Source organism: Lagopus muta, chromosome 1 (assembly GCF_023343835.1).
Source record: "Lagopus muta isolate bLagMut1 chromosome 1, bLagMut1 primary, whole genome shotgun sequence".
Taxonomy (NCBI): domain Eukaryota; kingdom Metazoa; phylum Chordata; class Aves; order Galliformes; family Phasianidae; genus Lagopus; species Lagopus muta.
The window spans coordinates 80067983-80091714 of record NC_064433.1 but is presented as its reverse complement, the minus strand read 5'-3'; the positions used below and the strand labels follow the sequence as shown (position 1 = coordinate 80091714).

The window sequence follows — 23732 nt, the reverse complement described above, 5'->3', positions numbered from 1 at the left end:
GCAGCATTCAGTACCGGTGGTGAAGGACCGCCCCCCACCACCCTCCATCTTGGGCAGGACAAAGCCCGCCGCCTCGGCTTCCTCTCAGCGCGGTGACGTCACACAGGGGGCGTGGCCTCCGTTGCCCCGGTGACGGCGGGCGTCCGCCGCCATCAGCCGCGCAGCGTCTCCGCATCCCGCGGGCGGCTTCCGGTCGGACTCTCTGCCGCCTCCACGGTACTCCCCGCAGCACGCGGCCCCCGGGGCGGGGGGACTGGGGTGGCCAGGCCCAGCATCCCCGCGGGGAGCGGTCGCGGCCTTCGGGTGTGCGTCTCCGCCTGTGGCGGGGGTCTGGGAGCGGGACAGCTGTGCAGTCGCTGGGGCTGACTGCCCGTCAGTTTTTAACCTGTTTGGGCAGACTTTTAAAGAGGGAAAGGATCCTGAGCGGTGTCCCCCGCTGGTGCCTTCTGTGTGTAACTAGATCCATTTGTTCATTTATCTTTCAGACCCTCTGTACACGTTACCAATTGAGAAGGGCCATTCAAAGGCAAATGCCCACATTCAGCTTGTCAGTGAGAATTTGATAGGTGTTTGCCAAAGAGAGCTCACCTGGTACGCCTGGTTTTCCACACATATGCACACAAGTGGATAGAACCTTTTTTACTCAGCTGCTCCCTTAAAGCAACAACCCACACAGCAAAGGAAGGAAAGTTAGGAATTTTACCTGATATAAAAGACAATGCACAGAGCACCTTATTGCTGGCTGGGATGACTGTAGCAGCAACCTAGAAATGCCCAGTTTCATATCCTGGGTAGTTTCCAAAATTGCATATAGGTATTTCTAATAACGTACCAAATGCTGATAAACAATATCTTGCATATGGCATTAAGATCTAATAAAACAACTGGACAGTTGCTGGGCTGTTGCTCGAATACAGCTGTTAAAATGTGTTATTTCAGTGTCCTCTCCCATACCTTGGGATGTACTTGCATTGCAGCTCAAGGTAACAACATACTCAAACAGCTTGAAATCTACTAGGTATCAACAGCTAAGCAGCCTGTAACAGGTTGCAAACCCATCCTGATTCTTCCAGGTTTGCATAGCTCAGCTTCCCTTAGCTCTTAGTTAGCCCATGCTTAGCTCTCCCACCGTCCTCCTGCTATCAGTATTCAACCTAGCTAGTTTAAAATCAGCTAGGGCACATCCTTAGGGAGCTGCAGTCACATCTTTGCACAGCAGTGATCGATGTCTGGACAGGCTGCATATAGGCAGAATGCCAAGAAAAAGCAGACTTGCTACAGCAAGACTGCAGCAGCACAGTGAATTGGATTTTAAACTAAGAGCCCTCCTGAAACTTTGTGCTTGACTGAGCGTACAAGGCAAATATTTGAGACTCTGAAAGTCCATTCCTATCCAGCAAGGAGAAATTCCCCCAAATGAAACATTTTTTTGAAAAATGTTTCTGGATGTCTCTTACCTAGTTATGTCAGGCTCCTGTATATGTAAATATATATCTACTTGACAGAGATGTGTGCTTGTCCACCCCTGTGCCAACAGTTCAGGCGCAACAAGTAAGCAGATGCACAGTCACAGAGGTTGCAAATGTCATAGATGTAATGTTGCAGACGGTATGGTGACGTACTCTGATTTCTATAAAATGTTTTTTAAGTGTATGAATCACCAACTGTGTAACCTGCAATACAAAACAAAACAACTTTGAATTCCTGATCTATAGCATCACAAAATGGGGTGGGCAGAGGCTGAGCTAATGCTCGTTTATAAGCACTTCCGAACTCCTAGAACTTGAATTCCCTTCCAAGAGAAATAAAACACAAATGCAGTCTCATGCCCAGAAAGCAGTTACTCATAGAAGGTTGCCTAGGTCTTCATAATCTGACACACTCTGATGAGTTAGTGTGCTTGAAATGTCACTGTTATCCTATATGTGTGCAAGTTACTATCCACTGCAATTCAAAACAGATTTCAGGCTCTACAGAAGCCAATGTATCTACATCACTTATAATTGAGTCACAATTACGAAGATTTATTGGTAACCATAAATCTTCAGATTTAAGGCATATCTACCGAGGGAAATCAGTGCTCCAGAAGAAAGAGTGTGTATTTTTAATGTGATCTTTTTTGTATGCTAACTCCCATCAAGATATTTTTAGCACATGCTAAAATTACTGTATTATAAAATAATGTAATTTTACTCTCTAAGTAAAATAACTGCTTCTTCATTTCTAGAGCACACCTAGTGGGAGGGAGTTACATGGGGTAATCTGCTAGAAGTTCACATGACTGCATATTCACAGTTTCTGCACACTAACTTCTTTATGTAACAAAACTGTTAGACCCTTGGATTTGTAGTATAAGTTTAGATACTGGAAAACAGCCAGAAGACATATCTGTGCATCTGCTGCTAGTCTGATATGCTCCACATCTTGAGAAGTACCATCTAACTGGCTACAGTCACTAGCATGTGTATGTCTTCTTCTTTCCTCTTCCCAAATGCCCTGTAAATAACACCAGCCTTTTCTATGGATTGCTTGTATATACATATACTCATCAGCACCAGCCGAAATTCTGATCACTTTAATGCTCTTTGAAATCACTAACGCACCTCTTCTTCTTTGTGTCCACACAAACATTAGGTAGAAGTACCAGTCTTCACAAGTATGCTTAGTAGCTTGCTCCATTTCCCGGGCTATGGGCTGTGCTTGGAGGGCAAAGATGCAGTGCCTCCATTTATTGATCGAAGATGGAGAGAGAGGGCTCAGCAGCGCCTGAAGGCTCTACAGCAGCTTGCAGTGTAAGTGTTTCATGCTTGGGTAATTTAAAACAAACTTGCAAACAAAAACAACAAAAACCCTGACACACTGAAGTGGTGTTGACTGCAATTTGCTCCTACTTATATTGCCCTTGAAATTAAGAGATTGCAGCTGTTGTGGAGTGTTGTTTCCCATCTGTTTCTTACAGGGTGGACATTACACATTCCTTCATCCCTGTGCTATCTGCTCTGCAGTAGCTGCAGGCAAAATGAAGAGTAATTCAATCTCTTATAGATCAGACAAGTTGCAAAGTCTTCACTGGCTCACGAGTTACTTCAGTGGTAGCTGTCCGAGGAACTTGCAGCCAGGTGGATCATTCAAGCATGTATGGTGCTTGAACCGGGACATGCGTTTATAGTTCAGAAGTTTTTTGTCTGACTTTTCTCCTGGCATTGCAATCTGCACTTCTAATTCAGCAAATATTTAAGCAGTCATTTGAGTTTTGCCACAGTATGCGTCTTTAAGAGTCTTCTTGTAGCAACACTCAAGAATGCAGGCATTAGCCTGGCTACTTGTTTTCATATTTTTTTTTGCTGCCCTAACAAACTAACTTTAGACCATGGGCTTTTCATATGATATATTCTCTGGTTTTGTTAACTGAGTTTTACCACTTGCCAGAGAGTAATCAAGGAAGTTTAAGAGTGATATGAAGAATTTCACGCCTATTTCTGTTCAGTTTCGAAAGCATACTCTTCTCAATTCTGCAACAAAGCAATACTTTGGAGGTGTTTTGTTTGTTTGTTTGTTTGTTTCTTATTATCAGCAACTCAAACTGTCCCCAGCACATGAAAACCTCAGTGGTTTCTTCTATTTTGCTTGCTATTCTGTAGCAGCAGCCTTTTTGAAACCTGAAGTGTTTTAAAAATACATTCACATTTCAGCAACATATATTTGCAAAATATCTTGCAATTAGTATTATATGTATATATATATATATGAAGAAAGAGAAATACATCCCTTCTGTTTCAGTGCTGCCGATAGTGAAGATGATAGAATTATTTTCCAGCTGTTGTCTCAGTGGCTGTGTTGCTTCTGCAAGGTTATCAGGAATGAATGCTCGTTTATTTCAGCAAAGTCAGCAAATGTAAGTCAAGGTCTTGGAAGAGGCAGGATCTGAGGAATAAAAGAGGCTGTTTCACTGGCTTCCCATTGTGCCTATAACATATCATAACAGGATGAATAGCTTATGCTAATAAAGTTAGATCTTAAGAATAAGTGCCCACCTGCGCTGAATGAAACATAAATCCATCTAACAGCAGCACTCATACATAGAGTCAGCTAGTGGAACTAGCCATCAGCTCAGTTAACTCATTAGAATTTCAAACACGACTTTACAGTAATAGGTTGATTAGTGCTGAGTAAGTATCTACTATTATCGCACAGCATCTTGAACCGTTCTCCTCTCCTTTGTTTCATGATGTGACTAAAAATGCTGGGAAGAGATGACCTTGTCAGTAAACATTATGTCAAGGGAGATGTAGGAAGCATTACTCTGCAGGCATTGCTGTAGTTTGTGGCCATATGGTTGGCTCCTTGAGTTCCACAGCACAGCTCACAGGGCTTATGAGGTCTTTGAAGACAGTTGATGTCACTATGCAGCCCCTGTTTTTATCCCAGCTGTCAAGCAATATTATGCATTATTTACCTTATTTCTGTCAATGAGGCTCTGTATTTAAAATTAAGTGGCATCAACCAACTTGAGTACCCAGAATCCCATACACTTAAGGTCAGAATTGTTGTAAGTTATCAAAAAAGATATCAGGAAAACAGAACCTTCAGGACTGGCCTTACAAACAATTTAATGATTGACTTTAATAGCATGATATACTACTTAAAAACAACAACAGGAAAAACACCACAATTTTGTTTTTTTTAAGGCTGCAGGTTGAGAAGAATAAGACTGGAATATAAAGTAGCTGTGAAATCTAATGGCAGTCCTGATATAGCCTTCAAAGGACTCAGTCTCAAACATTCCCTCACTGATTGCCTCAATAGACCACCTGGTTTTAAAATAAAGACCTCAGGGCGTTAAAAGAAAGAAAACCAAGATGGTCTCACTACTGTAAATTCAAGATGAAGAGAAAATGAAGAAACACTATTGATGTACTTATTTCAGCATAATTTTTGAAACATTCACATGAACAGCATAATTTTTCTTCTGTATTAGAAAACTGTAATTGAAATCATAGAATCATAGAATCACTCAGATTGGAAAAAAACCTTTAAGATCATCAAGTTCTACCACAACCTAACCATACTACCCTAACTCTAACAACCCTCTGGTAAATCGTGTCCCTGAGCGGAATGCAGAGAAATACTAGCATGGTATCTTTGCCATGAAAGGTTGTCTCCTTCCCAAGAGCACAAAATAACTCAATTTCAGCGTTTACAATCATAAAGTTCTCCAATGGGTACCTTCTAGGGATATGCTCTCTGAAGGAAGGGCAATCTAATGCTAATTCTACAAGCCCATTTTACTCAGTGGGGTTGTGTCTTCTCTGTTCAACACAAAAAGTCCGTCCATATGTACTTGCAATCATATAACAGTGTTAACAAGAATTTTCTTCAGAGAACTTGGGTTTCTTCTGGAAAAAAAACCAAAACTGAGCATATACATATCCCAGGATCTCTCATTTGTTAATCCAAAAGTTATTCCTCCCTTCTTTCCTCATTGTTGCTTCTAAGCTTTCTCACACTTATTTGAAATCCCTAGCTACTTTTCGAAAGCAGCAAATTGTAGTTTTCCACTTTGTTCACTATATCACATACCTTCATTTACCACATATTTTCTGTTACGGAAAGTTTTTCACTTTAAGAAAATGAGCTCAGCCCCTCAACTCTCAATAGAAGTATTTTTTTAGGTTAAGCATTTATGCCTTGTCATGACAGGTACATAAAGAACTTTTATTAAATCTGGCTGATGACTTTTTTTTCTGCCAGGGAAATAACACAATGAAGTGTGAAATTGTCTTGCTGTGTATGTAAGTATGAAAAAAAGCAAAATATAATTGCTTGTGTATGTATGAGGATTTTGTGGAATTTGTAATATGCATGTTTGGATGGTGCAACCAGAGAAGAGGAAAAATGAATGATGATGCATAAGAAAAAGAAGTCAGAACTGCTCTGAATGTATTTCATGAGTAAAGAATCTGTACTACTTTACCTGTATTTTGGCTTTTAGAGGTCAAACTTCTCTTCAGATACCCCAAATGGTGTATGAAGATCCTGAAGTTACTGGAAGGAATCGCTACAAATATTTTGCAAGGTAAGCAATGAACTAATTTGAAACAGAGTTCTGAAGCTTGATTTTGTGAAGTTCATATAATATTTATATGTTCAAGTCTGTTCTCCTTTTTGTTTTACTCTCTCCCCTTTTTTTTTTTTTTTTGGTCTTTTCTGTCTCTTTACATTCACACTGTCCCAGAATTTTCAGGTAATGAGTTACTGTACGAAGCATTCTGTACTTAATCATTATTTGTAGAAAATTTCAAACTAAACCACCGTGGCACTCAAAACTCCTGGAAATGTTCCTTCTATGGAAGGCATAGAAGGCATTTTTAAGCTCCCAATTTTTTTTCCAGGAGCAGAATGGGATTAAAGGGAATCTTTAATTAACTTTTCATCCATGTCCTCTACTGCTCTGTTCCTGCCAGAATTACACTGCGGTCAGCGCTAGAATCATGATCTAAACCAACAGCTAGCATACAAACATTCTCAACTTAGTCATGTGTGCTTTGTGTTAAATCCATTTGAAGAGACAGCTATTGGCCAACACAACCACTTTAAATCCCATAAAAATTGTATGTTATTAACATTCTTTAATGCTACTGTAATAGAGTCCATTCTTTCTGATAGGACCTTCATGTTTGGTTAGCTTAACTGTAACATTGACAGAATAGAATCATAGAGTGGTTTGGGTTGGAAGATCATCTAGTTCCAAGCCCCCTGCTATAGGCGGGGACACCACCCTATAGACCAGGTTGCTCAAAGCCCCATCCAGTCTGGTCTTGACTCTCTTTGAAGGGGGAAAAGTAAAACAGTACAGTAGTAGTCACCTGCAAAAAGTCTTATGCACAGCTTTTGTTAATTGAAAGCTTTTAGTTCATCTGGTTGCTTTAGAGAAAGAAAATGAAGGACTGTGTGTTAAAGAATCAGAACAAAAGTATTCCTAATTCATCAGCTGTTCTTTATAATATTGCAGTAAATCTTGACTGTAAATAGAAAGCATTTCTCATTTATAAAAAACTATATGTTTAAAACATTATATAAAATATTATTTAAAGGGGAACAAATGTTTACATGGGTTGATTGTGGTAGGACCAGGGGGAATGGTTTTAAACTGAAACAGGGGAGGTTTAGGTTAGATATCAGGAGGAAGTTTTTCACACAGAGGGTGGTGACACACTGGAACAGGTTGCCCAAGGAGGCTGTGGATGCCCCATCCCTGGAGGTATTCAAGGCCAGGCTGGATGTTGCTCTCGGCAGACTGGTCTGCTGGTTGGCGACCCTGCACATAGCAGGGGGGTTGAAACTTTGAGGTCCTATTCAACCAGGCCATTCTATGGTAATCACAGTATACCAATTCTACACCTTTTTCAAGTTTCAGACATGCAAAATTTTCTAGTTGTAATGCCTTTTAAGTCTCTCAGAGTCTCAGGAGGATTGCTATGGAGCAACAATATGCAAACTGTAAGAATGCGTAAGAAAGAATTCTTAGTATGAATACTTTGTCTTCATGCCCAGTCTTAGTGTACATCACTGTATAATAAATATAATAGGTCTACTTCTGCTTTTTCTAATGGACCACTTGGAAATAGTCCACTGGTGTCCAGGATCTCTATGCTGTTGAAAATCACTGATTTAATTTGCTTTGCTATTGGTGACTCCCCATTTCCTAGCACACCACAGATCACTGTAATTCTTCTGAAATCACAACTGGATCAGTATCAAAAGCCGTAAGGAAAATCAAGATTTTGAATCAGAAAATACTTATTTTTTTTCATGCTCTGTCTGAAGAATAACACTCATTCCTTCTATTGAAGTATTACTTAGCTGTGAAAGTATTCTTGAATATTCAGGCACAACGTGCAGGTTCAGATTCTGAGTTGTGGAAAATCAGTACAACTCCACTGAAATTAATGAACTGCAGTTTTTCTAAGCTATAATGATCTTTTATGTCTCATGGCTATTGACTTGTCTCCTTGTTCTCTTTTTTTTTTTTTTTTCAGACCTCTTGTCCCTCCTAACAAGCTGCTTCCACTAGATGTTTCTTATGTGATTGCAAAGTAAGTATTGGCTTCTGAAACAAACTGTTGTAATAGGCCACAGCTCACCTGAAAATGATTGGTTAGCTACTTAGTGATTAATAGTTCTTGTAATGAATGACAGGAAAAACTTGGTAAGTGATAGAGTTTGTTCACTGTTGAGAATTCCTGGGTGAGCAGGTGACTGCCTGGTTTGGTGCTTGCTTGCAGTAGGTAAGCAGTGCTTTCTGACACAAGTAGTATGTTAAGATTGTGAGGCCTGAAACAGACTGCCAAGCATCTCTGAATCTTGGAAAAAATACCTCTACAGAGGATTCTCCAGTACAGCATTAAATACTGATTATTTATTTATTTTTTACAATTTCTGTGATGGCTGCAATACTGTTCAGTTGTATAGAGCATCCATTGAGTAATGTGGTAGTCTGATGTGATTTGCAATGCAGATCAAATTTTGAAGAATGCGAATGGAATCAATGGAAGTTGCAACTGCTTGTACCAGAACTGAGTTTTGTTCTGGAAATGCTAGAAAGGCAAACATGTAAGTTAAACCGAAGCAGCGCTCCTTCATGTTCTACTCAGCCATCAGTTACATTTTGTGTCTATTAGAAGCAGTGCTTTAGAATGAATACGTAGGGCAAATTTGCAGCAATAATTCAAGAGAGCTGAAACTGGGAGATTTCTGGTTTGCTTATATAAGGAGGAAGCGTTCAAAGGATTTAGTGTTACATCTGTCTGCTTTTAGTAAAGGTAATGGATTTAACGTGAATGAAAGCAAAATGCAGATGAAACAATGCACATTTGAATGTGGTACCTTTGACATAGTGTTGCATCTCTGTTTTGTTCTTTTAAATGTGACAAATGTTCTTCCATCTTTCATCACTTTTTAGGACAGAGCCCAATGTCTATTTATCTACAAGAGACAGCGAGATCTTTGGTCCCAAAATACGAACTTTCGGCACACAGACCGATTACAGGGATGGTGAAGCCCAGACAGATCCATATTCCCCTGAATATGTAGTTCCCAGTGGCTCAGTCCCCGAGCTTCTGACACTTGCTACTCTCACTTGGGGTGAGTTGCAGAATCAAGATAAATTGTAATAGTTATATCCCTCCTTTAGCAGCAGATTCTCCTTTATTCAATGTCAGGTTTCAAGTCTACTTGTACCTTTGGAATGGTAGCCCTTTGCAGTCTTCCCTTATGGCACAATAAAGTGATAATGGCCTGAAGTTGAACATAGAAAGATTCAGGTTGCACATTAGAAAACGTTTCTTTCCAAAAGAGTGGTAATGCATTGGAACAGATTGCCCAGGGAGGTAGTGGAGTCACTGTCTCTGGAAGTTTTCAAGAAAAGTGTAGATGTGGCACTGAGGGACATGGTTTAGTAGACATTGTGGTGATGGGTTGATAGTTGGACTAGGTGATATTAATGATCTTTTTCAACCTTAATGATTCTATGGTTATTTTATCTATTTTTAAAATAGATATAGTGTTCACATATTTAATAGTGCTCTTCTGGGGCATATAATAAAGAGCTTTGAGTATAAAAAGGTCACGTTTTACAAGTATGAACTAGTAGAAGTTTTGCACTTACCCTCTGTTCTTCAGCTGTTCTGAGCTAGACATCAGTAAGAAAATAAGAATGCTTCTGTGGAAGAATAGAGTCCTCATCTCCCAGTGTTTCATCTACAGTAGCAATGCATACTGGGGGATGACACAGTAAGTGCTCATTCTCAGAAAATATCCTCCTTTCCAGCCTGCAGTAGAGGAATGAAGAGATAACATTCATGTCAACTAAGCTATAGCAGCTGCAGGTCCAACCATTTCTCACGTAGTATTCTACTGGCTTTGGGTGTATTTACTTCTGCCTATTGGCCCTTCTGCATCTCTTTAACGTAGGGGTTTGTGCCCATGAAACCCTCTAATACTTTAGTGCCCTGGTGGATTGACAGTTCTTCTAAAGAGCTGCTGTTTCTTGTCCCTCTAAGGCCGGGGGCTACCAGCAGGACTAGCCGAAGTGGAGATGATTGAACGTGCCCGGGAAAAACGTGCATGGGAAGCAACTCTTCCAGCCATGGACAGTGCCTCGAACATTGCAAAGAGGAGGAAAATGATGGATGAAATGGAGAGGAAGGAATGGGCTTTTAGAGAACAGGAAATAGAAAAGTGAGAGACCAGTTGTACACTTCATTTCTTTTAATTATGACATAAAGAGAAAAGAAACAAGAAGGGTTAGAGGATTGGCTGGAGGGTACAAACCTTTGATTTCTGCAGAAATCCCCTGATCTGCAGAAGGGATATTTTTGTTAAATTTAATATGAGATTGCTACTACAGCAGTCTTTCCACCAGCAGGTTTCCACTTTTAAAAAAGAAAGATTAAAAATGAGATACACAATATGAACTGTGTGTAAAGCCACCAGCTGGTACATTGCACAGAACACTGCAGAGTTCTCTAAATCATACCTGGCTTTTCTTTTCCTTAAAGGTTGCAAGAGATTCGACTGGAAGCCTTTAAGAAGCTGCTGCAGAGGCGAGAGGAGAAACAAAATGAGCTGGATGCCAAGCGCTTGGATGACCACTGGCAAAATCATCAGAAAGCTAAAGAAGAGAAAATAAAAAAGATTCAGCATGATTTTGCACTGAGTATGTTTGAGAAGCAGGGAGAGTGCAGTGTGAGATTTAGTTTTCAAACAAGCCCTTTCTATTTTCACAAGGTTGCAGTCTTTGTTCAAGATGAAACAGGTAGCAACCACAATATAGATATGCACAGCCAGCTTGTGTTCTGAGCAAACTGGACGTGTTTTATATTATCCAGCAGGAGCCTTTGTGAATTCCTGAAGCTGAGGCTTTTTAAAACTGTCTGTATGAAGAAAGTTCTTACATTTGTGTATCCTTTTCAGTGCTCAGGAAACTAATAGCTAAGAGGAAGAATGTGATGGGGAAGCTGGAAAGACGCGATATCATCAGAGAGTATACTGACTTTGCATCACAGACATATGCTCCTTTGTCTAGGATTGGGTATTTCCCAGACAACCATTCTGAACGCTACGTTGTAAAAAACTTCTATCTTAACACCTTTGCAGGTAAGGCAGAATATTAGGATGTTATAATCACAAAATAAACAAGAGAGTTAGGCAAAGCAGACTATGATAACAAAAGGGGATAAATAAAAGGCTTACCCCTATCCTGGGCTCACCCCCAAAACTCCAACAGAGCAGATCTCCAGAAGAGATCCTTCCTCACTGGTAGCCAGCTCTTCAATAGGTCTAGGAGGGGTGAAGCTGGCTCCACCCCTTCCAGCAGCGCAGCTGAATTGCCTTCACCTGTGCTCCTCTGGCTGCCTTACTGCTCGCCTCAGGTGATCGATCAGAGGTTCAGGCTGTGACTCAGCAGTTCCCATACAGGAAGACTTAGTTGCTATGAGATATTTATTAAAAATATGAACAAACTTCAAATTTTGCTCTCCATCACTCTGTTACTTAGTTGCTCTTTGTTTCTCTCAGGACTGTGCGAACTGGAAGCATCTCTCCCAGATTCTGTCACCCAGGTCGAAATTAAAGCTCCAAAGCCTAAAAACAACATCACTAAGACTGGATATATTAAAAGATCAGCAAGGCTAGAAGTGGAGCTGGCACTGGTTCACCAGGTATGGAGGTGCATCCAGCAGTATGTCAGTTCCTTTCAGGTTTGAACTGCCCTGAAATGCTTTTAGGAAGACAAACGTGTAAGCAATCTCCCAATTTGCTGCGCTAAATTCATATTTTGTCTAAGACAATTTCAAGGACAGAGTGTATGAGACGTTCAGGCTGTTGTAGACATGACCAGCACTGCTCTGGAACTCAGTCTGTTAGTACTTCTTTCGCATGAGCATCAGTGGCTCTGCTTCAGCATTCTAGAAAACAAGCATAGCTGCTTCTGTCTTCCTACAGATTTGGTATTTGGACTGGCATGTGCTATGTCAGTTAGAAAGTGTGTCCTGCAATTTGCTCATTCTCTTTTCTCCTTTGCACATGTGGCAAGCCTGCTGGTTACACTGCCAAACTAATAATGATTAAGTAAACCAAATGTGAATTCATAGTTTAAAAGTTTTTTTACATTCTAAAAAATGTCCATTCTAAGTACATGTTGTAAAAACACGTGCAGCAAAGTGTGATTGAGATGGCTGCACTCATAAAATCGGATCAGAAAGGAGGATTTAATCACTGTTATTCCTAAACAACAGCATCGTATCGTAATGCTTTGTGTATCTTAATTTATCACAACTGTTCATGCACGTGAGATGTCCATATATGCAATTAACCACTGAGGAAAGAAACACCTTATTTGCATCTACAGTCACAATATTAGTAAATTAAGTACTCCTGTAAGTATGCTCCTTATGAGGGTTACCTTTCTTTAAGATCAGGCTTATTCTTATGGGCTGATGCATCTCTAAAAAATACTAATGTTACTTATTTTTACTTTACAAATCTTTCTTTAGTGAAAAATACTTCAGATTTGGAAATTAAATGTATAGCATTCTTGGTTTAGTGTAATTAATTAATAGTCAATTGAATAATATTTAAATTGAAATATTGCTCTGAGAAAACAATCACATTACTTCAAGTTTAAATTTCACTGGACCTTGTAAAAGATTAAGCATTGTATCTGATCATTACTCAGATAGAAAATCTTCAAGAAAGTCTGTGCTACAGGAAGTGTCAGGAACTAAGGACACTGGTTGACTACAGATTTAGAGAAGAGAACGTGACACTACTGAAGAGGTTTGAGCTTGGATGCTTTCCACATAAGATAGTGATCGTGTGTAATCACGATCATGACACGTAGCTCTCATAGACAGCAGAATGTTAGCCTGAGCTTTCAGGACTGAAATCTAATTACAACAGTTGTATTCTGTTTTCAAAATACTTCTGATGGTTTGAAAGACCACAGTGGAATGTCTGAACTGTACCCAGTGGTGAGAAATATGCCATAATAGAGGCTGCTAACGTAATTTTGTCTCTTCAAAGACGAAACGATGGCCAAAAGGAATGGAATGCAGAACTAAAGCAGACAATACTGCATCTTTTTTTCTGTGGTACATCACTAGGGCTATATTGATTTATTCCAGCTGAGAGGCTAGCACAACAAAAACTCATTTCCCCTCCATAAAAAGGCAAAATATATGTTCTTCTAAAGTCACAAAACATTTCCTTTGCAGGCAGAGATAATAAATCTACTGCACAAAATTTAACTACTAATTTTAGGTATACAGAACAAGACACAAAGCTAGTCAGTTCAAACTAGCAGAAAGTAGTGACACACTGCTAGAGACTCAGCCAGCCACCATTAAACATATTTTCTGCTCAGAGCAACAAGAGAAGAAACAATTTTATCATAGCAGTCTATCTTCAGAATTGGAAGTATTTTTGCCTTGGTTAGCTCTTGAGCTCTGTGGTGATGCTGCTAATTAGTTCTCCCATCAGAGCCTTTGGATTCCTAATTTTAGCAGCTGTAGCATGTTCTCTGGCTTAGCAGGGGCCTCTATGACAGGTCCAGTTCATAAGCTACTGGTGTTGTTGAGAAGTGGGGAGTAAAGGGGGCAGAATGCTTGATTAACAGAATCTAGCACTCGAGAGGACAGCAGTCAGACCACTTGTTTTAAACAATCTCAAGCCTGCCAATAACCTCCTTTGGCTCAAAGAACATGAAAGAGGTTTAAAGCAGACAGTTGAGGATCATCTCAAAAGGACTATGTTGCTTTGTGTGATTTCTATAGCCAAGCAGCTAGACCAGTGTTCTCTTCAAAATCCTCTTTTTAGCACTGCCCCAGCACTCTGTCTAGAAATTTTCTCCCTTGATTCTGGAAATGAAGCAGTACTCTAGTAAATTCAAAGTGTGTAATCATCTAGCTTTGGAATGAGCTTCCCTCTGGTTTTTTTGTTTTGTTTTGTTTTGTTTTTGCTGGCTAATCTCTGGAAGGAGGCAGCAAAAGAGGAGGAATGTTAGACTTTGTCATTAGAAGTAATTGTTTTCAATAAAGAAAATCTGCAAGGCATGCTTCTGTGGCAAAAAAAGTGGAAAGTTGGACTAATTCTCTTCATTGTATTCCTCTTGCATTGCCATACTGAGCATCTTCCTAAAGTTAAAGGCTATAAAAAGGGACAAGAGATTATCCAGGGAACTACAGAAAGGGTGTATGTCCAGAAGAACAGCTCCCTCCAGAATTGAAACTAATCAAAAAAGGAATGATTTGGGAGGAGTATCCTGAAACCTTTTGCAAGAGTATTATTTACATTCAGTGTTCTTTGAATAATACTCTAAATCAAGAGAATGTGGCTGAAACAGGATTTACAGTAACAGCTATGTTCTATACCTTAAACCAAATCTGTAAAAAGACAAGGAAAGCCAGTTCTTAGCCAGCACAAATAGTAATGCTTAAAGGAATGTAAGTGAACCATTATACAACCGTAAGTGATAATCAAAGGCATTAATTCAGTTCAAAAAAGAGATAATGCACTGACGTAGCTAATTATCACAGAAAATAAATGCGACTAGGGAATAGGATATGCCAAGGAACAGAGGAGCTACTGGAGTAAATCCCAGTGCAGAGCAGTGCATGACTGCAGGCTGACCATGGTGCTCAAATGACTCAGAAGAGATGAAGTGTCAGGTAGTTTCAACGTGCTGGATCCAGATGACATCAGAACAGAGCATCTCTCACCTCAGCATCAAGTGCAACTCTCATCATGGCTATTTTCCTTCAACCCATTGCTGGAAGGAGGTGGAGAGATAGGATGGCCAAGAATATCTCTGGAGAAAATCTGTGCCAACTTCAAAGAGTAGGAAAAGCCACTAAAGCAGTTATTTCATCTCTACATAAGATTGGTAGTTGGCTGATTCTCAGGTAGATTCTAAGAGCTATCACGTCAGACTTGAACAGCCAAGATGCAGCAGGCATATTGCAAAGTAAGTATTCAGTCTGGCCTTAGTGATCTCACCTTTCTCATTCATGGGCAAAAAGGAAGGCAAAGACACAATAATATACTCTGTTGTATATGAAAATAAGACATGGTGTCCTGTGAACAAAGATGATTAAAGAGAAGGTAGATAATTAAGAAATCTAACAGATGGTTTCCATGTGTGGAGAGTTGCTTCTCAAGCCACTATCCTGTAGAGAGTTTTGCTTTGGTCGGAAGCCAGCCAAAAGAGCAAAATGTTTGGCCAAAAGCAGAGGTGCCATTCCCTGTTCACTGCATTCATTAGGAAAATGAAAAGGAGGTGAAAGATTTAGTTGATCCTTCCCTGTCCAATCCAATCAGACTTTACCATGACTCTGAACCTACTACTTGAAAGAAGTAACACAGTCTACCTCAGAAATGTTAGCATGTGAGAGGTAGGCAGTACCTTTTGAAATATGTTGCTTAGAACTTTAGCACATTTTTTCAAAGTCTTAAGAAAATACTTGTATAGCAATTCTTCCATTCTGATCTCTCTGTCTGGAATGGAAAAATGGTCACTTGTTAAGGTAAGCAGAACAGGTTAATGCCAAAAACACACCTTCTTCTTTTTGTACACTGAAGTCTTAAAACACCTTAAAACCTCAGATTTGAGAAAGCAAATGGTAACCATTTTTGACTTAGTAAGGATAACAAAGCAGTGCTGGCTTGTGCTGACATGAAAGCTTACAGCCACTTCTGGGAACTGCAGTACTTCTCAAAACTGCATTTATAAGAATTCCTGCTTGTCAGAAGTGTTTATAGATCTTCTGGCTTTGAAAGTTGGAATTCTGGTTGTGTTTTGTTATTCTGGTTAACAAGAAAGATTTTTAAAGAAAAAGGTTTTATCAGAAAAATTCTTAGGAATGCAGCATTGTATTAATAAACATAGGAGCCACTGTTTTGAAAATCATCACAATTATAAGGGATTTTTTTCTTTCACATTTTTCCCTATCATGCAAAACATCTTATAAATCATAGCAAGAACTACTGTGTTCTTCATGCCAGAAAGCTCGTAGGTCACTAAATACAAGAAAGGGTTCAGAAGATTTAATATTTTTGATCTGTAACCATTTCACGTGGCTTATATACAGTTTATAGGCTTTGATTTTTGCATTAACACGGTCCATTTCAGAAGATTCACTAAAAAAGCATTTTACCCCCTCCACCTAGAAGACTCTCTACTTTTCTGCACCTATTGATTATCCTGGCCCGAATGTTTAGCTCCAGTATTCAAGAAGAGTTGTGTACAATGACCACTGGTGTTTCAAAAATTGCAAGTGCCATCTATTTTCTGTTACTGGAGAGAGAAATGCAGTGAGGGATTTCTTTTCTTTGTTTCCTTGGATTTTATTTTCATTTTTTCATATTTGACTGTATCTTTGCAACGTGCCTTCTCTAAAATGAATAAATAAAAACAGAAGAATAAAATAAAAGGTCTCTTTGCTGAAGTTCTTATAGTCATAAAGACCAAAGATCCAATCTGCGCAGTGGTAAGATTTCAGAAAGAAGTTTAAATGCATGTAGACAGGTATTGCAGTGCCATTGGAAGAGATTGTTTGAATACCTTGCAATTAAGTAGGTTGCAAGGGGCATCTGGCAGGACTTTGTCTGTAAAAACAGTTTGGAAATATCTTGAAGGGGCAGAGACCTTGATGGCAATTTCAGCTTCCAGCCTGCTTAGGCCTACAAGTTCTGGCGTCTGCCACCAAGCAGCTGCAAGCAGAGTAAAGTCCACTTTTTGTGGTGAAATTTCCTGGTAGAAGGAAGTTCTCAGGCAACTTTACCTTCCTTTTTGCCTTTAATCTACTTATGCAGTTGCTGTGAGTGCTGCTGGGCAGAGGAGAGTTTCAGAGCATATTTCCCAAAGAGGTCCTGGATCATTCAGTACAGCCCTGTGCAGAAACAGGATATCATACAGAGAGATTTTCCCAAGGAGGGAGCATAGAACAGTGACTCTTGGAGTGAACCCCTTTACTAGTGGCTACGTAACACTTTCAACCTGCAGTAACAGTCGTTGTACCTATAGATAAAGGCAAAATCTTATAACCATTTTCTTCAATACATAAGCTGTAATTAAATTGTGATGTTTTTACCCTTGCTTTGAAAGTACTGCTATCATAGAAATGTCATTAATATCCTTGTCATTGCAGAAGACAAGAAAGTAACACATACAATTGCTTCTGCTTGCAGATGGGTCAGTGTTAAATCTTCAAATGGAAAAAAATTACTTTCAAAAATGTTTTATTTTGGAGATTGGGTTCACACCAATTTCAGGCGACTCGCTCTATACAGTTGCTGATGATTGACTTGTAAATATCATAAAATAGCTCTCACTTCCTTGCAAATTGTTTTGAAATTCCCATTGGTATCTTCTGAATAGCATAATCTACCAGCCATATTCCTATATACTGTAAAACTATATAGTTTTTCAATTGCTGTGTCGTGCAGAGTGGAAGCCATAAGGCTGCAAAACGCAGGACTTCTTTCAGTCTGTGTGATCAGGAGTAGCCAGCATCTGCAGTAGAGGCCTTACTATCTTGCTCTAACTAGATCAGCTCTGAGTAAACTCTGTGACTTTTTCAGGCACTGTTGGAGAAGAAGAATAAAGTCAAGGAGCCAAAGAAGCCTCTTCACTTCCTTGAAAAAGTAGAAAAGCCTGTCCCTCGTCCCCCCACTCCAATTTTGGAAAAACCATCAATTGTAAGTGGAATGATTTTAGCAGTATTCATTTATTTTCTTTTGATCCTCCATTATTTCCTACCTGGTTGTTGAAGGAATGCCCAGAGCAGGAAGGAAGTGAGTTTTATCTTTTTTGTTGTGGTTACATATTTGTCTTAGAAATACAAGTGCATTTCTTAAGCCTCTCTTATTTATTTATTCTACGAAGATTCTAGTAACTGAAGAACTGGAAATCTTTTACCTTATCTGTTGGCTAAATTCTTTAATTAGCTTCCATTTATAAAGAAATAAATTAGTAGATGTGTTGTTCCCTTGCTCATTGGGAACAAAAAAGCAATCATAGATCTCAGCAAACATGAATTTATTCAGCGTCTTCCATCCCTCTGATCTGACAACACCATCATAATCCAGGGGAGCTATTAAGTTTAGTCCCATTGAAGTCCATAAGACTTTGGTACTTAGCACTGAGAGTGCACTTCATTAATTTGCTGAGATGAAGCTCTTGTCATTGCAAAGGACTCAGTCTTTGATGATCGTGCTCAGTTTAGGTGACGGTTCACCTTCATTTTTCTGTGGAGATCAGAACAGCAGTAATGTGTCATGAGGATTGTGATGTGCCATAGGAAAAAAACAAAACAACTTCTTAGGGGAGCTGCAACTTCTTTTCCGTTTTTGAAGTAACACACATAAGAGATGGTTGCCCCAGTGGATGGCTTTGTCTGCTTATTAACACCATTTTCCTGAGGCAGTAAAAAATCAGACATAATTGCCATTTAAACTTGTGAATTTTGGAGAGTCACACAGCCATGAAAGCACGAGAGAAGAAGTCTTATTAAGCCATCCATGCCATCTTCCCTCATGCAATATGATGATCTGTGTTTTATACAGTCCATTTCAAGATGAATGCAGCAAGAATATCTGCTTGGGGAGAACTTTCTACAGTTTTACTAACACCTAGCTATTAGGTATTGTATTGGAGTAGTACATTTACACTACTTAGATACAAGACTTTGGAAGATTCTTTTAGACACAAGGAAAGAAATCAGAAAAATGCATCCCTTAATCATAGTCATTCTTGAAGCTATTTTCAGATTATATTTTCTTTTGGAAAGGTTCCATTACAATACACTTCCACTTAGATTAATTCTGCCAACATTTGGTTGATTTCCAAATATCCTTATGCGTGAACAATTACATGATTTGAGCTCTCCAGTGAAGAGATCTGTGAAATCAGTCCACTTCAGCCACCAAAGAGCATCTGCAGCATCACCTACCTACCTTACAGAATCCAAGTAAGCTTTCTCCTACCAGTTTTCTCCTGAAAGCAAGGTCATTCTTTCTTGCTGGTTTGTAGCAGGTGAATTGAAAGGTTGATGATTACCCTTGCTAAAGCATCGTTTGCAGCACCAAACAATACAACTCCAAGTACAGAAGATTACATCACACAAAAATATAGACTAAATCTTATAGTAATTTGCCTTACCTGTATTGCATATATGTTGATTGTCTCCATTTCCATGCCTGGAGGGTTTGTAGGCCTCACCTCTGCAGCCAGGTGACGTGGTGCAGTTTAGCTTTCTAACTAGACTGTGAATTCATCCTTTCTTTCCATAGGAAAAGAACACGTCAAATCAAAAGACAGTCCTTCTCTCATTCCATGCTCTTTCCAGCACTTCTAAAATGCCACTTTTCCATTCAAACTTTATAGGCTCTTTATGTAAAAAAAAGCCTTCTTTCAATTTTTAGTTTTCTTTTTATCTTTCCCAGGTACCTAATGAGCTTTCTTCTCCTGCTGCTGTCAGTTCAGCAAGATCCCTCAGCAAGAAAAAATGCTGCCCATTCTATTTAAAATAAGCTTTTTTTTTTTCTTCTCCTGTGGACCTGTTCTCTTTCTCATTACATACCATCATTTTTCCAAGTTGGTGTCAGTCATACAGTGCTACACTAGTAAACTTCTTGAAGAAACAGATTGCACTCTAGGGTAATTTATTTTACTTCCAAACTATCAATTTATTGAGTCTTAATTTACCAACTTACTCTGATAAAGGTCACCACTGGAAGAAAATATAAGACAAAAAAAAAAAAAAGGATATGTTGCTTTTTAATCCCTTTCTTTATAGTTAACAGCTCTCTTGCAGCTCCTTAAATAATTCTTCTATCCCCTTAGTGTCTTCACCTGTAAATTTGTGTTGCTCATTGTCATTTTGCCAACTCAGTCAAGCGATAAGTCATACTTCTAACATGTACAGTCATTTTCTCCATCAGTATCTTAGTATTAGATACTTCTCTCTAGAGACCCTCTAAAATCTCAGATAGAACCTCATTATATTGTCTTGCTCCCCCACCTCTTATAAAACATGGAAGTATGTATTATTCTGACTCATATTCCTTTCATTAGAAGAAAAGTGCTCACAAACAATTGAGAAATTGTATTAATTTCACTTTTTGATAGTTAGGTGGATACTCCATGGGAATCTCAGCCTCCAAATAAATTGGCAGTTATTGTGTGGATATTTGTTTGGTTTTGTCAGGAGGAAGAGGAAAGAGAACTGGCAGTGATCTGCTTGCAGAAATTGCTCCGAGGCAGGGCTGTTCAGAACAAGGTATTTTGTGTGTCTTGGTTTATGTCTCTCTTCAGAATGACAGTGGGAATGATTGGGGGTGTTTGCAATCTTTCTTCCTCAGAACTAATCTAGGGTAATGAGGATTATGCAGCATATCCTCTTGTATGGCCTCTGAAGTCCTTCAAGTCTTCGCTCCCCATCCCAAATTTTTTACAGGAACATTTAGGTTCCTACCTGTTTGTGTCTCCCTGCCATGCATTCAGCTGTTTAATTAGATGCTTCATAACAGAATTACTCAAATGGGAAATTCTAGACTAGATCTGGATTATGAGTACATTTTGCCTTGATTATGCCAAGATCCCATGCACACAAGAACGGCACAAAACTGTGCCAGGTGAGGTTCATATTGGATATCTGCAAAAATTTCTGTACCTTGAGGGTGGACAAACACTAGAACAGACTTCGAAGAGAGAGAGCTGGTGACCCATGCCTGTCAGTGTTTAAGACACTTGGATAAATGCCCTCAGTAATATGCTTTAACTTTTGGTTAGCCTTGCAATGATCAGCCGCTTGGACTCACTGATCTTTGTAGGTCCCTTCCAACTAAACTATTCTGTCCTGTTCATGGAGAAAAAGCGTGTGCTTTGTTAGCAGAACACGTTGAATATATTCTCTGTTGAATGTGCTTGTTTGTCTAACTTTATCTAAAAGATGTTTGAAGAGAAGGAGAAGAGGCTGGAACTGATCCAAGAGCTGCGCACCACTCATGCACTTCAAGAGAATGGACAACTGCTTCTGAAAGTACAGGAGAAAATGATCCGGGCCTTACAGCAGCAGCATGACTTGAAAATGCACAAGGTATACTTATAAAGATGGAGAGGTTGACTCACCACACTCCTCTAGCAGGGCACTGTGCTTGCAGCAGCATCAGCACTCTCACTTATTTGTTTTTTGTTATCCACAGCACAGAAAGAAGCCCAAATAACTCAAATCTGTGGGGCTTTTAATGAGATTTTTGAGATTCCCCAGAGCCTGCACAGTATCAAGAGCACTCTGAGGCACCCTGACCACAGCTGCAACCCAAGCTGTTACTTGCTTATTTATAATCCCGTGGCTCTGAACAAACTGCACCTTCAGACAAACCTCATTTTACCCACATTTCTGTCTCTTTGACTGGTGCTGTGACCTGGCATCACAATATCTGCTAGTCACTTGCACCTGTCAGATGCCTTTTATTGAATGCATGTTGATACTGCATCATTTTCCAGTTCCTTTTCTAGCTTGGCACTCCCTTAGTCTCCCCTTCAGGCACAAAGTATCAGTGGATTTATTTTGTAAATCTTGGAGGGATTGAGACTTCTAGGAATTTAGCAGTGATGTCGTATTGCTGTTGCCACTGTTCCAGAGAAGAAAGAAATTCTAGGCCCCATTCCCTACCAAGAATCTAGGGAGTGCTGGGGACACAAATTCCCATCCTATTTCCTCGCAGGGCCATGGCCTTCCAGAGCACAGTTAATCGAATGGCAGTCTCAGACTGGAGAGATCATAAAGAAATTCTGTCCATCTCAGATACTGAGTCACTCCCACAATTCTGCAGGTGTTTGTGCACAGTTTTTACCACTCTCCTGGTGTTTCACTGACCGACTGTGAGACAATACTATGGCTTGCATATTATGCTAATAGCATCCACTAGCCACTGGTGTGGCAGAGATGAAGTCAAGTTACTGCGTCTTGCTAGGTGGGCAGCAGCAAAATCTCCCCTCAGATCCCAACGAAAAATAAATTAGGTGTGTGTGTTTTGCTGTTTATGATTTTTAGATGCTCCCCAGTATACAGGGAGCCTGAATATAAATCATAGAATCCAGGATTCATCTAATGAGAAATTAATAAAAAACAGAGCTTTTTGCTCTGTCCCTGGAGGCCTGAGTAAGAGTGAAGGAGAAAGCTGTTCAGATATAATGACGTTCAGAAGAGAGAGAGCAAATGTAAAAGATGCTGACCTCTGATCTCAAAATTTCCTTTTGGGAGAGCCACTATCCCCCTCTGCTGGCACTCCTCTGCACTTGCTTTTTTTTTCTTCTTTTTTTTGTTTCCTCTCTTTTAACAAAGTCTCGGAAGGCACACAGTCCAAGGCTCAACTCTTTAAATATTTAGAACTTTAAAACTCTGGAATGCATGTGCAATAGTTGTGTAAGTGTTTGCCTATTTTGGAAAGTCACTGATGATTCATAGTCCTTTAGTTCTAGCTGGTCACAATTTTTTCAGATTTTTAACTTCCCTGGTATAGAAAAAGGCATTTTTTTAAGAAATGTTGAGACTGAAATTCCAGATAAAATTGTCAAAGATGAAAATTTCGAACTTGAGGAACAGCAAAATCCTAAGGCAGGTTTGTTCCTGTGTTGCTCTCCCCCATGTCATGTAGATTTTGAACACAGCACCTTGAGCAATAAAAAGAAAGAAGCTTGTTATCTCCTTGATATTCATCCCTGAAGGATGGTGAGTTACTGCATTGCTGTAAACACCATCCTAAACACCTATGGGCTGAGGATTGTCACTTCTAGGTGCATGCAGCACCAACAATCCCTCTTTCTTTTAAAAACTGCATGAGCAAACGGCATAGCAGTATAAGAAAGATGATTTATTTCTACTTGTCTGGCATATTTCACCTCCAGTATGCTTTGAGTTTTACATTCAAGTCTTCTCTGTTATTGCCTGTTTATTCCAACAGAGACACAACATGCCAGCCAGCTCCAGACATTCTTTCCTGCCTAAGACTGTCCACAGTCCATGCTGGAGATAATGTACTTACCATATATCTTGTCACTTTCTGAGATAGTCATACATACCAGGTCCATAAAACAAGTCACGAGCGGCACTGTGATGCCAAACACCTGAACTCTGGTCTCAGCTCTGTCACAGACTTTCTGATTTTCCATTGCCTGGATTTTGAGTTTTCTTGAGCACTTCTGCAAACTGAGTATAATCACTGTTGATTTGAATTTGATAGACTCTAGTACTTAACTTGTACAGCTTTAGGGAATAACTCAATACCTAAACCTCTTGATTTCTGTATCACCTCTGCACTTTGCTCACATCGTGAATGTCCAACCAAAGAGGAAACATTTCTCTGAGACAGCCTTGAACTGCAACAGACATGAAGAGTCCTCAAAATAGCATAGAAATGTGGCTGTACTCAAAATTGTACAGCTTCCTAAGCTTTGACTCAAGCTCCCTGTTTGTAAGAATTGAGGCTTTACTTTCCAGATGTTAAAAGCTGTCTTTGCGTCTTTTGATCCTATTTTTTCTAGCTGAGCTTAGCACAGAAAGATGAAGGGTATGCAAAGCGACCATTTCATTGTCACTTTTTATTTTCATCTCCCTTTTCTCAGGCTGGGAATTGGAGCAGTTTCCCAGTAGCAGAAAGAAGGCCCCAGT

At 39.6% G+C, this 23732-nt stretch overlaps 1 protein-coding gene and 1 long non-coding RNA gene across 4 annotated transcripts in view; one reads left to right on the top strand and one right to left on the bottom strand.

Moving 5' to 3' along the window:
- Window positions 1–115: 115 nt before the first annotated feature.
- CFAP91 (cilia and flagella associated protein 91) overlaps window positions 116–23732 on the top strand; it is a 31835-nt gene continuing 8218 nt past the window's right edge. For both annotated transcript variants that reach the window (XM_048932395.1, XM_048932404.1), the window contains exons 1-12: window positions 116–216; window positions 2635–2792; window positions 5993–6076; window positions 8040–8096; window positions 8963–9144; window positions 10062–10239; window positions 10560–10717; window positions 10975–11157; window positions 11578–11720; window positions 17638–17754; window positions 20265–20336; window positions 21009–21155. In XM_048932395.1, coding sequence (XP_048788352.1) covers window positions 2659–2792; window positions 5993–6076; window positions 8040–8096; window positions 8963–9144; window positions 10062–10239; window positions 10560–10717; window positions 10975–11157; window positions 11578–11720; window positions 17638–17754; window positions 20265–20336; window positions 21009–21155 — 1455 coding nt within the window. In that variant the 5' untranslated portion in view covers window positions 116–216; window positions 2635–2658. The remainder of the gene's footprint in view (window positions 217–2634; window positions 2793–5992; window positions 6077–8039; window positions 8097–8962; window positions 9145–10061; window positions 10240–10559; window positions 10718–10974; window positions 11158–11577; window positions 11721–17637; window positions 17755–20264; window positions 20337–21008; window positions 21156–23732) is intronic.
- LOC125687332 (uncharacterized) lies at window positions 3720–11350 on the bottom strand. Of its 2 annotated transcripts, none has more exons than XR_007374052.1 (4): window positions 11254–11350; window positions 10538–10672; window positions 9668–9830; window positions 3720–3924 (listed from the first exon to the last, which is right to left on the bottom strand). It is a non-coding gene; the product is annotated as an uncharacterized LOC125687332 (long non-coding RNA). The 2 variants fall into 2 exon arrangements; XR_007374051.1 differs by lacking the exon at window positions 3720–3924 and adding an exon at window positions 9063–9297.